This window comes from Balaenoptera musculus, chromosome 2, assembly GCF_009873245.2.
Source record: "Balaenoptera musculus isolate JJ_BM4_2016_0621 chromosome 2, mBalMus1.pri.v3, whole genome shotgun sequence".
Classification (NCBI taxonomy): domain Eukaryota; kingdom Metazoa; phylum Chordata; class Mammalia; order Artiodactyla; family Balaenopteridae; genus Balaenoptera; species Balaenoptera musculus.
The window spans coordinates 19,819,867-19,839,041 of NC_045786.1; the positions used below are offsets into that span (position 1 = coordinate 19,819,867).

General features: G+C 42.7%; 1 protein-coding gene and 1 non-coding gene across 5 annotated transcripts in view; both read right to left on the reverse strand.

Annotated features, from left to right (window-relative positions):
* Nucleotides 1-19,175, reverse strand: part of CAMK1D (calcium/calmodulin dependent protein kinase ID) — a 389,771-nt gene that overhangs the window by 318,710 nt on the left and 51,886 nt on the right. Inside the window, exons 1-2 of one of the 4 annotated variants that reach the window (XM_036841509.1) lie at nt 11,256-11,344; nt 10,493-10,560 (exon numbers count right to left, since the gene is read on the reverse strand). The exons of 1 other annotated variant lie outside the window; for it this stretch is intronic. In XM_036841509.1, coding sequence (XP_036697404.1) covers nt 10,493-10,500 — 8 coding nt within the window. In that variant the 5' untranslated portion in view covers nt 10,501-10,560; nt 11,256-11,344. Of the gene's footprint in view, nt 1-10,492; nt 10,561-11,255; nt 11,416-19,175 lie in introns of those variants that run through there. 2 more of the 4 variants (XM_036841510.1, XM_036841508.1) reach the window with 2 other exon arrangements.
* LOC118891566 lies at nt 12,128-12,257 on the reverse strand. Its single transcript, XR_005019122.1, has one exon. It is a non-coding gene; the product is annotated as a U6atac minor spliceosomal RNA (small nuclear RNA).

Below are 19,175 nucleotides of genomic sequence, written 5' to 3' on the forward strand. Positions count from 1 at the left end.
ATATATAAAGTTTATTTTATAAATATATATAACTACAAAAAAAGATAAAAAATAAAAACAACCATCACGGACGAGGTACCAGTTAGGGTCACTGTCAAAGAGCAGCTGCTTCCCCTGTCTTCCAGCAATTCCCCAAAGAAATCACTGTACCCAAAGGTACTGTTAGCAAAACTGCCAGCTTCCCATCCAACCCAGAAATGGAAGGAAGGTCCAAAGAGACTTAAGAAAAGCATCTAATAAAAAAAAAAATTCTTTTTATTATATAGCAAAATACTTTAAACCCTATCAGTGTATTTCTCATTTTAAGTCAAACATTAAGTTCCATTAGCAAATAGGGTATGTTTTGTTATAAACAAAAGTTGGTTTAAAAAATAGGTTCCAGAATTGCCTTTTCAGTATATATAATTCTGAGAAAGTGATTATAAAAAGACTGTTCCACCAGATTCCCCCACAAAAATTGCAGGGACTTCTAAGCAGCCTTCCATGGAGAATCAAGTCTCCATCTGTCTCCAAAGAGAAAGAATTATCTACACAAACCTCAGGTCCTTTCCCCCATGACTTGACACCTTTCCATGGCCCCTCGGGGCCAGCATGGTAATGTCCAGCTCTGGAGTATGAGAGGCAGCAAGCTGAGCTGTTAGAGAATTACTTCTGGGCTATCTGGTCACCCAGAGTTGACTCCTGACTTGAATCCCAGTTCCACCCTCTGCTGTCTGAAAGACTTCCTGTAAATCTCAGCCTCTCTAGCCTCAGTTTATTTATCTGTAAACTGGAGACGATACTAGTTCCTTCCTCTTAGAGTTGCCATGAGGATTAAATGAATTAATAGCTATAAAATGCTCAGTGTTGTACACATAATAAGGATCATGTAAGCGTTAGCTATTGTTATCATTTTGATATACAAGAATCTTCATGATGTGGCCACAGCCTCTTTTTCCAAGTGCAATTTCTGCCCTTGATTACCGCACGGATCACCCTGCTACCTGATCTTCACCAACACAACACACCGTTTACACCTCCAGCTTCACATGTGCTGTTCCTTCTGCCTGCACGCCCTTCTCCCTCTGCCCCTCGCTGACCTGGCAAACGCCTGAAGGGGTGTCAGTTCACCGTGGGTGGCTTTCCTGGCTCCTGGACAGACTTATGCCCACTTTCCTTTGGGTTTCTGATGGCCCTTGCCCACCATCAAAGCAATCCCCACCTTGGACACGTGTCTGCTCACCTGGCTCCCCAGGTGAGGGGCAGAGGCAGAGGCTGTGAAACTGATCCCTACACACGCGGCCTCAAGCAGAGGGCCTGGCACACAGAAGACATCCAATCAAATATGAATGAATGAAGGAATGAATGCTGAGCATAAAAAGAACGAGACTAATACTGGGAATGAAAGAAGAGGAAAGAATGGGACAGGCTGGACCCAGGACACATTTCACGTGGTCACCTGATAGGCAAAGCCAGCCCCACACTGAAAACTGGGTTCACCATCTTGAATGAGATGCTTTTCCAGCTAGAAGTCAACATCGGGACGAGTGAGCTCAGGCCCCAAAGTCAACACGAAAGAGAATCAAAAGAAAGTTGCCCCATTTGTACCCAGGCACAGGGAGGCAGACCAGGGCCGGTGCCCACTCTCCAAGAGGAGCAAGCCGGCGCCCACAGCCTGCAGGGAGCGTGCGCACAGGCAGGGAAGCAGGCTCAGTGAGCAGCCGCTCGACCTCCGGCTTCTGATCTACACGCGCCACCGGGGAAGGAGAACTAAAAATAAACATGCAGGAAACAGACACAGGGTGAAAGAAGAACGGGAGCAAGAGAGGAAAATGAGAGGGCACTAATGGTACTCTGACTGCAAGAGGGAGGGTTAACCCCAGCCCCTCCACACACACACACACACACACACACACACACACACCACACACATACATACACACACACATACACACACCACACACATACACCACACACAGTGCACACACACACCACACACACACACACACACACAGTGCATAAACACACCACACACAAACATACACACACACATACACACACCACACACACGCTCATACATACATCACACACACCACACACATACACACACATGCATACACACACCGCACACACATACACACACACCACACACACTCGTACATACATCACACACACCACACAAATACACATACATACACACACCACACACATACACACACACGCACACACTCATACATACATCACACACATACATGTACATACACACACGTGCATACACACACCACATACACACACCACACTACACACACACCACACACACACACTCGTACATACATCACACACACCACACACATACACGTGCATACACACACCACACACATACACACACATGCATACACACATTCGTACATACATCACACACGTGCATACACACACTCGTACATACATCACACACCACACACATACACATACATACACACACATACACACACGTGCATACACACACCACAGACTGCACACACCACACATACACACACGTGCACACACACACTCATACATACATCACACCACACACATACACACACACACCACACACATACACATACATACACACACATACACACATCCCCCACATACATATACATACACACACATACACACATATGGGGGCCCTGTTTAGTACAGAGGCGGCAGTACACTGGGCCATGACGCTCACTACAAACCAAGACTGGGTTTCTTGGGATTCAAAAGGCATATATAGTATTCTAGGGAAGATTTATATGAGGAATATGCCCAGATATGTCATTTAATGAGAAATGGAAGAAACAACATACAATATGAAAGTAATTGTGTTAACTACTTATGCACAGAAAAAGCCTGGAAAATACCTTAAAAATTTAACAGTGGTTATTTTTGAGTGGCAGGATTAGAGCTGATTTTTACGTTCTTCTTCAAGTCTTTATATATTATACAAAGTACGGGGAGCACTTTCCTTAATTTACAAAAGTAAGCTTAGACATACTATATAGAAAGCCAAGGTTTTCAAAGCATCAGAGAAAATCATTATGAAATCTGGGAGGCAAACGTAGCCATGGAGGCTAGTTGTGTTTCTGTAATAATGGGCATTTTGACACAATCTGAAAAACCTAATGATCTGGTTGCTTACTAATATGTGAACATTTGGAACCACTGAGACATATCTTTGAATACAAAGAAAAATCTAAAGCAATCAAGCAGGAATTCACCATCCTTTTTCTGATTTTCATCCATTTACTTAAATATCAGAATATGCCCGTAAGAAAATGTTCAATACTTAAGAAGAACCTAGTAAACGAAAAAAGTGAGGACAGAGAAAAAAACCTGCCAGGAATAACAAAGTTCAGCGAGAACTGATTATGTATCAAGGCTTAAAAGAATAATTTAACACGTGCATTTTCCAAATCCCTTGAAAGGGTCATTTCAACGAAATTGTTCCCCAAGTAAAATATAACATTAGTTTCTCCAGAAGCTGCAAATTTGGAAACCAGATTCTTAAAAACGTACTACATAATATTATACTATATTTTCAAAAGCATATTATTATATTAGCTTTTCCTGGGAAAAAAAAGTTCTCAGGGTTCCCACATAGTAAGTTGTTGTTTACGCAGTTATTTAAGAATTAGTAATTCCTGTGAAAGGCGTGTCTTTTATTTTCCAAATCTATAGCAGAGGATGGCAAATCAAATAAGGGAATATTATACAAATGTCACCTCCCTTGGTTGTGTCTAAGCAAAGGCAGGGAATTACTGCAGGCTGTCCGCACACCCCAGAGGGAAAGCCTGCCTCAGAGGCAAGAGTTAATTCCATGAGTTAGTTACTTGGACAGTCCGAAATGCAGACATTTACAGGTCTACATATGCAAAGGATGGGGTGTGGGCGGGGAACCCCGATCTTCTAACCTAGAACACTGAACTTAATTCAGGAGTATAAAAATGCTGAGTGTTTTTCTCTCTCCCTAAATAGAAACAAGGCCACCTTCCCACTTCAGAGAAGCCCCCTTAAGCTCAGGGGGACCATGACATCCAGGGTCCCAGGAACAGAACCAGCTCTTTGCCCTACACTACACCACTACCCTCCTCTTCTCTCCCCGTTTCCTCTGTGTCAGGGGAGCTACAGGTCTCCCTCTGTGGAGATGCTGACTTCATTTCCATTAGCCTTAATGATCCACCGTTCGGGGGCAGGATACTGTGTGGGCTGCTGAGGGCAGAAGAGACTTGGGAAGAGACCGCTAAATAATGCATAAAAAGAGGCGCTACCAGCCCTCCAATACCTAATTATTTGCTTGCCTGAATCCAATAAGAAAAACAACCCCATGAAAGGAAAGGATGACAAAGACAGAGGCTCACTCTTCTCAAACCTTCAGGAAACTCTGGTTCCGAAGGGGGAGGGTGTGGTCTGGGATTTGGGTGCAGACCAGACTTGGAGCTGCCCTACGTCTAAACCATCACACGTGATCCTGCCACGTGGACTCGCAGCTGGAGGGAAAGGGGGGTCCGGGTGGGAGGGGTGCCCACCAGGGGGGACAACTCATCCCTGCAAAATGCAGGACGATGCTCCCTCCTTGCCTTTGGGCTGCCAGACAGACTTCGTCGGTTCTCAAGTCCTACACACGCCCTGGGAAAACCTCTCCTCCTCGACTGGGGACTCCCCCAGCCCAGTCATCCTACACTCAGCTCTCCTCCACATCTGGGAACCAGCCTCATCCCAACAGCTGTCTACAAAGTCTGGCTCCATCTTTGCCATGGTAGCCCACAGCCTGGCTTTTATTCTCCCCAATCATATGTCGCCACTTTAAAATCACTTGAAAAAAACATATTTGAATACAATCAGCAGACCATCCGAATGACACAGATGTACTGTCACCATGTCAGCATCCTGGTTGTGATGCTGGGCTACAGTGTTGCACGATGTTGCCATTGGGGGAAACTGGATAAAGGATACACGAGCTCTCTCTCTATATTATTCCTATAATATATTACATATGTATTATTCCTGTATTCATGTAAATCGACAATTACCTCAATTAAAATGTCCATTAAAGAAAACCCAAAGAACGTATTTTATAAGCTTCATGTGAATAGAGACCAATCAAGAGGTCATCCTACATGATGATCACGATGGTCATACAAACTGAGCCTGGCTGCTGTCCAGGCTTCTGTCATTCAGCAAATACATATGTCATCTCTCAGTGTGCTGGTTACCACGCCAGGTATTATGACATCTGCCTCAGCTGACGTTCTCAGAAAATGAATAGTGATGAGAGAAAAATCACTGAGGAAGGCCTTGGGTGACTGACAATTTCAATTTTTTAACGGGGGTGAAAATATTTAGACAGCCATGAAATAACCACACTATTTACGACCGGACATTGCTCCAGTAACAATTCATCAGCTCCCACAGTTCCAGCTGTCCAGAAAACATGAGGGTGGATTCCCCACCACCAACTCTGACTACTTACTACACGCTTAACCATGGCAGCATCCTTCATCCTTCTGCTTTTCACCTATCTAGGAGCAAGTTTCTCAAGGGGCTGCGAGAGAGAACCTGGTACTTGGTTTGCTTCAAAATGAGTTCTCAAAGTCCTGTGTACCCAAAAATAAACTCAAAATGGATTAAAGACCTAAATGTAAGGCCAGACACTATCAAACTCTTAGAGGAAAACGTAGGCAGAACACTCTATGACATAAATCACAGCAAGATCCTTTTTGACCCACCTCCTAGAGTAATGTAAATAAAAACAAAAATAAACAAATGGGACCTAATGAAACTTAGAAGCTTTTGCACAGCAAAGGAAACCGTAAACAAGACAAAAAGACAACCCTCAGAATGGGAGAAATTATTTGCAAACGAAGCAACTGACAAAGGATTAATCTCCAAAATATACAAGCAGCTCATGCAGCTCAATATCAAAAAAACAAACAACCCAATCCAAAAATGGGCTGAAGACCTAAATAGACATTTCTCCAAAGAAGATATACAGATTGCCAACAAACACATGAAAGGATGTTCAACATCACTAATCATTAGAGAAATGCAAATCAAAACTACAATGAGGTTGTGGCCATCATCAAAAAATCTACAGTCAGAATGGCCATCATCAAAAAATCTACAGACAATAAATGCTGGAGAGGGTGTGGAGAAAAGGGAACCCTCTTGCACTGTTGGTGGGAATATAAATTGATACAGCCACTATGGAGAACAGTATGGAGGTTCCTTCAAAAACTAAAAATAGAACTACCATATGACCCAGCAATCCCACTACTGGGCATATACCCTGAGAAAACCATAATTCAAAAAGAGTCTTGTACCACAATGTTCATTGCAGTTCTATTTACAATTGCCAGGACATGGAAGCAACCTAAGTGTCCATCAACAGATGAATGGATAAAGAAGATGCACGTATATACAATGGAATACTACTCAGCCATAAAAAGAAACAAAATTGAGTTATTTGTAGTGAGGTGGGTGGACCTAGAGTCTGTCATACAGAGTGAAGTAAGTCAGAAAGAGAAAAACAAATACTGTATGCTAATGCATATATATGGAATCTAAAAAAAAAAAAAAATGGTTCTGATGAACCTAGTGGCAGGACAGGAATAAAGACGAAGATGTAGAGAACAGACCTGAGGACACGGCGGGAGGGGAATGGTAAGGTGGGACGAAGTGAGAGAGTAGCACTGACATATATACACTACCAAATGTAAAATAGATAGCTAGTGGGAAGCAGCTGCATAGCACAGGGAGATCAGCTCCGTGCTCTGTGACCACCTAGAGGGATGGGATAGGGAGGGTGGGAGGGAGGCGCAAGAGGGAGGGGATATGGGGATATATGTATATGTATAGCTGATTCATTTTGTTATACAGCAGAAACTAACACAACATTGTGAAGCAATGATACTCCAATAAAGATGTAAAAAAAAAAACCAAACAACAACTATTAGGTATAAAATAAGCTACAATGATATATTGTACAACATGGAGACTATAGTCAGTATTTTATAGTAACTATAAATGGAGTATAACCTTTTAAAATTGTGAATCACTATACTGTACACCTGTAATTCATATGATATTACACATCAACTATACTTCAATTTAAAAATAAAAATAATTTCACCTTTAAAAAAAAAAAACCCTGTGTACCTTTTAACCAGAAAGTTCCGGAGATCTTCAACAAACAGGCCATGACAGGCCATGACAACCCTCGTTTAACATGCTGCTTTGTTTGGCAACTCTTATTTGTCCAGACTACATGTAGCTCTCAACTAGTTTAAACAGCCCTTCGGCGCTACCATGGTGACCTTCCCGTAACTCACAAGGACCAAAGGCACAGTCCCAGGAACAGACTCTTCCCAAGGGACGGAGGTTTCAAGGACCGACAATCTTCCTTGGCATATTTATTGCTGCTTGTAACGTATCAAAGTATTTTTAATCCATGATCTCATTTGCTTCTTATGATACATATCAATACTTTTACTTGATGAAACAAACTAACTCTCTCAAATATTTATCAATTCTTGGTTACTCAGGAATTGATGATTCAACATAATTTTAGCCTTTTTCTGGCCTTCTCCTAGCTTTTGGGACATTTTACCCCATTTCTACCAGGGAGCAGGCAATAGTTGAGGAGAGAGAGAATGGGTCTTGAGTCTGGGAGGTGAAGTTACAGCTCAGCTCCATAGTTCACGGGTGACCTTGCATTTAGTTTCCCTGAACCTTGGTCTCTTCATCTGTAACATGGGGGTAACATCCACACTGCAGGGCTGAAGGGAGATTGAATGTGACAACCTGAATAGTCTAGATACTGGTTGCTCAAAATGTTACCCCTTGTGTCAAAAGTTGTTTTTTGAAGTAAGATTCATTCAACAGAAATAAGAAACTAACAACCAACGTGAAATTATAGGGTTATCAGAGAATTTTAATTATCTGCATGAATTGCTGGGTAATTGAGAATCGTCCATAGTAAGTGGCTGCCTCAGAAATGCCCAGATGAGCAAGAAGATTTCTTTTTTCTTTTCGTTTATCTGAGTTGGTAAAGAAATGCCGCCCTGTTATCTTATCCTTCAATCAGAGATCCCCCATTAAAGTTCTGCATATAACTAAAATCCACAGAATTCTAAGTACTTTACGGGCGTGTCCTCGTCGGATTTCCACATTATGGCTGTATACACAAATGCAGGGTTTAGGAATGATTATTATTCCCTGCCGATGCCCTGAATGACTGGAAAACAAGTGTGTGCTTAGCCTCTGGCTGAAGAGAATTGCATTATGAACTATCTCTAAGTGGACAAATTTCAAAGAATATGAAATATGATGGACTTCCCTGGTGGTGCAGTGGTTAAGAATCCGCCTGCCAATGCAGGGGACACGGGTTCGATCCCTGGTCTGGGAAGATCTCACGTGCCACGGAGCAACTAAGCCCATGTGCCACAACTGCTAAGCCTGCGCTCTAGAGCCCGCGAGCCACAACTTCTGAGCCCACGTGCCGCAACTACTGAAGCCTGCACGCCTAGAGCCCGTGCTCCGCAACAAAAGAAGCCAACACAATGAGAAACCTGCGCACCGCAACTAGAGAAAGCCCACGCGCAGCAATGGAGACCCAACACAGCCAAAAATAAATAAAATTAAAAAAAAAAAAAGAAATATGACAAAATGCACTTGGAGTGAGTATACTGACCACTCCTTTCTGCCTTGTCTGACATTAGCCATTAACGCTAAACTTCTCAAATTATAGTATGGGTGCCGGGGCGTGGGTGAATATACTGACCACTCCTTTCTGCCTTGTCTGACATTAGCCATTAACGCTAAACTTCTCAAATTATAGTATGGGTGCCAGGGGCGTAGGTGAAGCCGCATGATTACAATGACACATCTTCCTGATGCACCAGTGTCCTTAAGGAGAGTCCGTGAACCATCCAGAGATGCCTGAGTTCTTGTGTTTACTACTCTCTACACTGGAGAGTCCTCGGGGGAAAGGTTGAAGAGCACTTCTGAGGGTGAAGGAAAATGCCAATTTATGGAACACCCATCTGCCAAGGCCTGTGCCAGGTGTCTGCACACCGTCATCTTGGTTAATTTCTTACTTAGTCATTCAACAATCATGGGAAGAAGAGGGAAGAACAGCCACTGACGTTTATTACTGTTTTGAGATACATTTTAACCGGGTTTTCAGAACCCAGCTCAGCATTTATATCACATCTTTGAGTCTCAGGCCCTAGGTGAGAAAAAAGCACCAGGAACTTGGTAGTGAAAACACACCAGCGGCAACCGCAGACGTGAGAAAATTGGTTGACATAGATACAGATGTGCTGGAGGGGTATGAATTCTTGTTGTTTACTTAAAAAGGTCAACTTTTGAATATAAACAAATGATCAAATTTACTGACAAACACTCATGAGCACCAATACATGATACATTTATAAATATATATGCATACTTTTTTAACTCTTAGAGTTTAATTTCATTCCCTAACCCAGTTAGTCAGGAAATAAGTTTGCTCCCAACACGAATTCCAGCCACTGTTTGCTCAACGGAATGTTGCCAGAGATGCACCTTCTCTAGCATAATGCTCCTTTCTTCTTCCCAGTCCACTCAGAATGGCCCTGTCCACGCTGCTGTTAAGTGCTGCCCTCTGAATTATTCTCATCAACATGAGAAGATCCCCTTACCTTAACTGGTTAAAAATAAAAGCTCCCTGAATCCAATCAGCCCACTGAGCCTGTTTCGTCTGTCCTTGGATTCCTCTCCTTTCTAATAACACATAGGACAAAGAAATCTCAGTGAGTGAGCGCCAATGAAATATACAAACGTCAACTCTATTTTTGTTGTCCTTGTTACTATTGTCATTTTACACCCATCGTGCAGGGCTGCCTTGAGACGCTCACAAATATGGTCAAATGTTTACCAGCAGTTTAAAAAAAAACTCTTAACAGGCCAGAAATACAAACTGAACATTCAGGAAAACATGCCCATAAAAGAATCATGTATTTTTCATGAAATTAACAGAACTGGGGTTTTGGCAAAACCCTAAAACCACTGTGAATACACACACGTCTTCTTTCGTTGACTCACAAAGGAGCTAAGGCCCTTGCTGTGTGCAGAAGATGCAAGAAGTGTTGGATGGGAATATTCAGGGTAAGTGGATAGCAGAGCATAGCGTCTACTGCATACTTAGGAGACAGAGATGCTCCCAGGAGAACAGTCTTCAGTTTCTGTGACAAGCAACAAACTTCTGGCTCCAAAGATGTTTTAGCAAAACAACACAGTCTCCACCCAGGGCCACTCATCTGCTATTAGGACCATGTATCGACTACAATCATAGGGGAAGAATGCCTAAAACTAATTGTGAAAGATTTCCACTGCTTTGGGTTACATTTACTTTAAAGACGTCTCTCGCTAAACTGCTGCCCCGAAGAGCAAAAGGCATTAGAGAATCAGCCCACCTTTGCTGAATTTCCCCATTGCCCTATCTCACCTTTGCATCCTTGTCTTTATTTCCTCTTTGAAAACTGAGTTCAGTAGTCACAGATGTACAAAACAAACCTATGAGTAACCAAGGGGGAAAGAGAGGGGGAGGGATAAATTGGGAAATGGGGATTGACATATCCACACTACTATATATAGAATAGATACCTAATAAGAATCTACTGTATAGTACAGGGAACTCTACTCAATACTCTGTAATGACCTATATGGGAAAAGATCTAAAAAAGAGTGGATGTATGTATTATATGTGTAACTGATTCACTTTGCTGTACACCTGAAACTAACACATTGTAAATCAACTATACTCCAATAAAAATTAAAACAAACAAACAAACAAAACCTTGTTAAATGGGTGAAACCTCTTCTCCAGGCCAAGGGATTGAAAACCAGAGGAGAAGCCAAATCATACAGATAACATTATCCCCACTACAGCCCCACTGCTGTGAAAACAAACCAGAACGGTCAAATCAACTTTTTATTTATTTCACTAACTTCGGGTCTCCTGCCAACACGGCAGTAGACTGGGGTACAGTGACTGCTCTAATGTGTTTATGTCTCTGTTTGAAACTTAAGTGATACTGATCTTACGGTAAAATGAAATCCTGACTGCGATAGCAAAAGATTAAAAGTGAGAATTGACCCCACTGTATTACCCCATCTGTAAGAATATTGTTCACAAAGGCATCACAAAGACGTAGGGATGTAGATCAGCAATGACCCTCCCTTCTGACCTCCGCACGGACCCCTTTTACCTCCTTCCCTGGACCCCAGCAGTAGCAGGCTTCTCTCCCTCGCTCATCACCTGCTTGTTGTCTGCCTGCTCCTTCAACAACGCCAGCCTTATGAAAGCCTGGACCGTAAGGCGCCTGCTGACAGCGCCTAAAATAGCGCCTGGCACGTCGGACTGGCAGATTGGCTCAACAAGCACTGAATGCACTGAGTTAGCTTCTGAGAAATGAAACGGCGCCCATGGCCTCATCTTTTCATGATGCATTCAACCAGCTTCATGCCACCCACTCTTGGTCTGGTTCAGTGTCAAAGGGCAAAATGCCCGGACAGATTCACTTCCGCTGGTTGGTTGTTTTCTGCATCATTCAAAAAGTCAACACGATATAAAAAGATACGCGCAGGAGCTCTTCCTGTATCTATTCCCAATCGCTCCGTTCCCCTCTGCCTGCTCCAGGTACACATCTGTATTAGTGTCCTGTTTATCCATCCAGCATTTCTCTATGCAAATATTAGCAAATTCACCTATATATGTTCATAACCCAATCTTTCTTACATAAAGATACCACACTGTCTACACTACTTTCCACCTGTTTCTTGTACTTGGCAATGTACCCGGACATCATCCCACATCAGAATGTAGATCTTCCTCACTCCCTTTTAACAACTGCACAGCATTCTACTGTACACATACACCATCCCTCAATTGCTCCCTGATGACTGATGGACACTGGGTGGCTTCTGATGTTTTGGTGTTACACGCAAAGTTTCAGTGATAACCGTGTACACATGTCATTTCATTACATGAGCAGGTGTATGTACACGGAAGATTCCCAGGCCAGGACTGCACATCTTTAATACTGATTCACACTGCCAGAATCCCCTCCTGTAGGTTGTTAAAAAATATTGTTAGGTGGCTATAAAGAGGTGGTGATGCCTTAAATGTATGTGTGCAGCATTGGTCACTAGAATTTTTCCCATTCTTGTCAAGGGGAATGCTAACCTAATTCTTCACTTTGATTAAACCCAGGCTCTTTTAAAATTTAAATCAATGCAGCATCCCCTGATGGTGGTCAGTTCAGTTTTCCTATTCTACTTCTATCCATCAATTCTCTAGGCTAACAGATTTTCCTTCTAGCAACTTATTAGAGGAAAACAGCCTTTCTAAAAAAGCCTAGTTAATACGGGGGGAATTAAATTTTTATAAGAGTATTCAGGGGTTCTCAATCAGCAGCAAATTTTTTTTTCATCACAATATCCAAAATGACACGGAAAGAAAAACATAAATGAATATTTAAAATCTTTATTCATTCCAATTCAGGGGACTCCCCCCAAAACTAGTTTATATTCTCAGAGTTTTTAGTAATTCATGACTCTTCTTCACAGTGAGAACCTAAAATTAGAAAATGATGCCTATTTGCAGAATTAATGAAAAGGTCCTTTTCCCACTCCTTTTAGAGACAGCATGAGGAAACAACATACTTTCACATGAGAATCTCGGCTTTCAGGAAATTGACCCTCTAGCTTAGGATATTTATCATAGTCAATGAGCACAACAGCAATAATCTGCTTTTGTACTAGCACGGTTTGCTAAATACAAGTATACTAGACTAAATTCGTTCCTTTGTTTGGTATACAGTTGACCCTTGAATAACGTGGCAGCTGGGGTACCAGCCCTCCTGGAAGTCGAAAATCCAAGTATAATTTAGAGTGGCTCTTCCATATCCACAGCTCTGCATCCCAAGGATCAACCATCCACAGATCAAACAACTGAAGACGACGTAGTACTGTAGTATTTACTATTGAAAAAAAAATCTGTGTATAAGTGGACCCACGTGGTACAAACCCATGTTGTTCAAGGGTCAACTGTACTTCTGTACCATGCCTTCAATATACTTTAAAACCATTTGGCACAGACAATACACTATCCTTTCCTGTGCTAGTGATTGTGAACTTCAATTCCAGGGACAGTTTGTTAACCTTAATCAACAACTCATACTCCATCCACCAAAGACATGCACAAGAGTATTTTTAGCTGCTGTATTCATACTAGCCCCAAACTGGAAACAAACAAATGTCCATCAAGTGTAGAATGTGTACCTAAATTTCATACAACCGAACACTACACAGCAATGGGGAAAAATGAACAATTTATATACGCAACAACATGAATGAATCCCACAAAAGTATGATTCCATTCATGTGGAATTTAAATCAGGCAAAACTAATTTATGGTGACAGAAGTCAGAATGATGATTACCTTTGGGCAGGGGGACGTTGTTCCAACTGGGAAAAGGGGACCAGGGGCCTTCTAGGGTGATGCAAATGTTCTACATCTTGATCTAGGTGGTCGTTACATGGGTTAAAATTTTTGAGATTTGTGAACTTTATGTAAATTATACCTGAGCTGGTCAGCTAGCATCCTAACCAAGAAGTCCTTACTCAACAAGTGGCAACTAGAAGCACTTCTGCTGTCCACGTTTGAGTAATACTAGATCCTCAGCAATTTTTTTTTCTTGATGAAATTCGTGGCTTATTAGCATGATAAGTGTTAAGAATGGGGTAAAAAAAATTTTAGGAACTTCCCTGGTGGCGCAGTGGTTGAGAATCTGCCTGCCAATGCAGGGGACATGGGTTCGAGCCCTGGTCTGGGAAGATCCCACATGCCGCGGAGCGACTAGTCCCGTGAGCCACAACTACTGAGCCTGCGCCTGGAGCCTGTGCCCCGCAACAAGAGAGGCCGCGATAGCGAGAGGCCCGCGCACCGCGATGAAGAGTGGCCCCCGCTTGCCACAACTAGAGAAAGCCCTCGCACAGAAACGAAGACCCAACACAGCCAAAAATAAATAAATAAATAAAAATTAAAAAAAAAAAATTTTTAGATACTCCCTATCCTGCTTCATACTCTGCTCTCAGAACATGCTGGAAAAAAGGTATGGTTTCTATACTTTTTGTTAGGGGTCAGCAAACATTGCTGATCCAATCCCCTCCCCTCCCCGCTCTACCAGCCACTGGGTCCTCCTTCCTATCACACCAACCTCTTCTCCGCACCTGGATGGCTCATCTCAACCCTCTCCCTTGATGAGGGGACAACTGGCCACTTGGGAAAGGAGGAGGCTCCCAAAACAAGTACTGCCTCAAGTCCCCACATCTTTGCCTCGTTCCCAGGACCCAGGGATGGAAGGTCCGTCAGCCAGAGGAGCTGACTACAGGGACCCCAGGCACGGGCACCCCTTCAGAGAAGCCTGGAACTCCTCTAGGTGATAAATCTTCCAGAAGGCCTTAGCTCTTCATCCCACTTCCTCTCTGCCCCACCCACCAAACACAAACACACACCCACAGAACCATCCTAAAGTCTCTGCCCTCCACATGCAAACAAGTAGTTTCAACAAAAATTCATTCATTGAACAAAAATTCAGAGTTTGGGCAAAATGTTGAAGATAAATTTCTTCAATACGTAAAGATTTACGTATTCCAGGGACTTCCCTGGCCCTCCGGTGGTTAAGACTCCACTGCCGGGGGCACGGGTTCGATCCCTGGTTGGGGAACTAAGATCCCACATGCTGTGCGGCCAAAATAAATAAATAAATAAATGTTCTTTTTAAAAAAAAAGAAAGAAAAAAGACTTATCTATTCTAAGAGTGCCTGTCATAGGAATGACAATATTTACTGAACGATACTCTTATCAGAACTTACCTCTCTCACCCCCTCTAAATCAATTAGTCACTGAGGCTAAGACAGAGGGAAGAACCCAGGAGGCACCCATGATGCTGGGGAACACCCAGCCCCAAGGGGAAGGTCAGGGTAAAGGGGGAGGAGTCACCCCACAGCCCTGATGGCCCTTTGCCAGCAGTGGCCCCTCCCTGCGTCCCAGGCTGGCCCAGAGGAGCAGGAGGGGTGAACGTCCAGCCCCCTCTCCCTCCCTACTCCTGGGAACCTGCTGGAAGCCCACCTACTGCTTCTCTCCCCTAAACCAGCATGGCCTGAGTCAGAGGTTCAGAATGAGGAAGCCCTTTATTGCCACATACTACAGCCCTCCATTAGCTTTTCTCAGGAATAAAGCTAATATTTTGGTCTCCATCCGTCTGAACCCTCAGCCCGACTTCTCAACTGGTTCAGAGCTCAGGTGGGAAAGGCTGTGTTGTTAATGGGCCCGCACGCTTCACACACGGCCCCCGGGGGCCTGGGGCAGGTGTGGTGGGAAGGCAAAGAAGCCAGGAAGAGGCTTCACCGGGGCCCCTGCATGATGCGAACGCGCCCACCACAGGGGCCTCTGGGCGGGAGCACCTGATATCCACCCACAGGCGGTCGCTGCATGACTTTTTCATTCTTTGTTCTGGAACAATAGGTATTTCCTAGACCCGTAACCTGAGAGACCCAGCATTTAGTCTCCTTGAATAAAACACTAGACTCTCAAATAACAAAATGAAATCAGGGGAGAGGGATAAATTAGGAGTTTGGGATTAACAGATACACACTACTATATATAAAATACATAAACAACAAGGACCCACTGTATAGCACAAGGAATTATATTCAATATCTTGTGATAACCTATAATGGAAAAGAATCTGAAAAAGTATATATATATATATATATATATATATACATATGTGTGTGTGTGTAATATATCACTTTGCTGTACACCTACAACTAACACAACATTGTAAATCAACTATACTGCAATTAAAAAAAAAAAAAAGAAGAAATCAAAAGGACTCTCAAAGTCCTCAGCTAGCTCTAAATGGCATTATGAACATTTATGGAACATATAAAATGCAAGGTTAAACCCAAACCTGCTGGGTTTAAAATGAATTGACTGCCTCTTTCTCTCTGGCAAGTGTACAATTTTTCTAACCAGTGTCAACGCTCAGTCTGCCCAACCTACAGGTTGACCTACAGGTCAAGGCCAGTGTGAGGCAACCCCAACCTGTCTCAACTGATCCCGTAAACCAAATCATTTCCAAATTTCCATCTCATCCTGCTATAGAGCCACAGTTTATGTCTATAAACTTTGAATCCTCCTGCTGCAAGAACGAGAGGTAAACGAACAAAATCAGAGCAGCTCCCTAAAGCTATTAAACATAAAGCAATGCGCCTTAGAGATCATTCAGTTAGTCCTTCTTCCTCGTTCCTTGTATGAAGCAACTGTAGTGACATAAAGTAAATTCAGTATATGACCTGACCACACATGGGGAAACTAAACAGGAACTGGTATTAGAGGATATTAAAAAATTATTAATTGTGTTAGTTGTGATCATGTTATTTTAGTTTTATGGGGAAACTTCCTTCCTTCCTTCCTTCCTTCCTTCCTTCCTTCCTTCCTTCCTTCCTTCTTTCCTCCCTCCTTTCCTTCCTTCCTTCCTTCTTTCCTCCCTCCCTCCCTTCCTTCTTTCCTTTCTTCGCAGGACGGGATTAATACTTAATCCATACTAAGTATTATTAGGGGTGGAATGTCAAGATACCTATTTTTGAAGTTGAGAGGTAACTGACATATAACATTGTGTAAATTTACGGTGTACAACATGTTGCTTTATGTTGCTTTGATACACTTACATACTGCAGTACGATTACACTGCAGTGTTAGCTAACACCTCCAGTGCCTCACATAATTACCATTTCTTTCTTGTGGCGAGAACATTTACCATCTAGTCTCTTAGCAACTCTCAAGTACATAGTAGAGTATGTTAGCTATAGTCACCATGCTGTGCATTAGATCCCCAGAACTTATTCATCTTCTAACTGCAAGTCTGTACCCTTTGATCAACATCTCCCCAACTTCCCCACCCCCCAGTCCCTGGTAACCACCTTTCTACTCTCTGCTTCTACAAGTTCAGCTTTTTTAGATTTCACATGTAAGTGATATCATACAGTATTTGTCTTTGTCTATCTGACTTATCTCTAGGTCCATCCATGTTTTTGCAAATGGCAGGATTTCCTTTTTTCTCATGGCTGAATAATACTCCATTTTATCAATACCATATCTTCTTTATCCATTCATACGGTGATGGACACTTAGCTTGTTTCCATGTCTTGGTTATTGTGATTAATGCTGCAATAAGATATCTTCAATTTACTTTAAAATATTTTAGCATTTTTTACAAATGGAGCAGTTAAATAAGCAAATGAATGAATGAATAGCTGTCTGACCCAAGGGACACACACTTGGTTAGTGGAGGAGCTGGGTAATAGCCAAGCATCCTTTCTCTAATGGTTTACAAGGGACCCTTTACAGTGTTTTATACTCTCAACACCAGAGCAGCTACTCAAGGTGACCGCAGCCTTTCAGAGGCCCATTTGGGCTCCGCCCACTCAGCTTTGGAGGGGCCCTGCACGGTCCAAATTAGTGTGGCAAAGTGGGCTTTGATGAAAAGAGTAAGCTGCTAGATTGGACTTCTTCTCAGATCCAAATGACCAAGGCATGGCCAAACAGTCATTGAACACTGGTCTGAGTAGACATCTGTTCCAAGTTTCTACAACCGTATCAGTGTACCAAGAAACTAGAATCTCTCATCACGTAATAACACGACCTAACAGAATTAGGGTATATTCATACAGTAATAACCAGGAACTGCTTACTATGTACCAGGGACTATTCTAAGGGTTTGACAAGAACGATCTCAGTTAATCACTGCAACATCCAAAGAGGCTGTTGTCTCCATTATACAGAGGAAGGGACCGGAGCACAGAGAGTTTGAGAAAGTTACCAGGACCAAGGAGCCCTAAGGGACAGCATCACCCTTTAGGATGGCCCTGCCGTACGTTCTCCTTGTGCCATAGTCACAGCCGATGTTTTTCTCTGGGAGAAATGGTCCAGGGATACTTCTCATTGCTGTCCTTAAAAACAGTACAAAAGAATGAAAACAAAAGGTAAAAGAGAAAAAACAGAATCCGCCCCACAGGCCCAAACAAAATGTCCGATGTCAGAAAAATCTTTCACTTTGTTTTTGTCATGAAAAATTCAAACCATTCAAGTGCCCGCCTAACTCTCTTCTCCAAACAAATCTGGACTAGGAAGGCAGGCAGCTCTGTGATTTCCCCTCTAGAGAACCATCTGAAGGCTCCGCACTGGACAGCAGAGACCCAGGCTGCCCACTGAGCCTCTCACCCCGATGTGATGGGCAGCTGTCAGTCATTCCCTTCAAGGGCTCTGAATGAATTTCTGTAGAAAAGTCTTCACACACATGCACAGGAAAAAAAGGAGGATGCAGTCAACCTTCCAATACCTTCTCTAATGCTTCCAGTACTGACAATGACTTTGAATGAACCTTTACAGTTAAATTACATCATTAATGTTGTGTCCTCAAAGCTAAAATGAGATACAAGACTAAAAATATCAATTTGAAACAACTGATCCTAGAAAAGGTGAGGTGTCTTAGGATGAACTGGGGATACTGCCTGTTGGAATGGTCCCATTCCAGAACCCTTTCTCTCCATTAATCCAACAGGAATAAGTTAAGGGTGTCTGGTGTAATCTCAGAAGAAGTCACAGAATTCTCAAAGGATGTCAAAGTCAAACCAAAATACAGCACATGTAGCATCTGAAAGCATGGAGGGAAGGACAGACTAAAAACCAGATCAACAAGAACCAAGAGTTCTAACTCCAAAGGGTTCAGTAATTATTGGCATGAACGTTTCTGCAAAGGGCCTTGATCACAAAAAGAAAAAGGATTTTTATCTTGGCTACTTTCCCTATTTGAAAAACCTGAGTTTCCTCAAAAATTAGTAGGCTGAATGAGGAAGGTAATAATTAAGACAAAAAGGCCATATTTCCTATCTGCCATGGAAATGAACAGTGGTATCTACAAATAACAAGAGCCTCTCACACGGAACAGCTTCCTTTCACTAGCTGGGAACTTCTCATTCCTTCCCCAAATTTATCATTGTTAAAATTAGTATTTGACATTCATCAAATGCCAACAGCAGGCCTCTATCTGCTATTATGA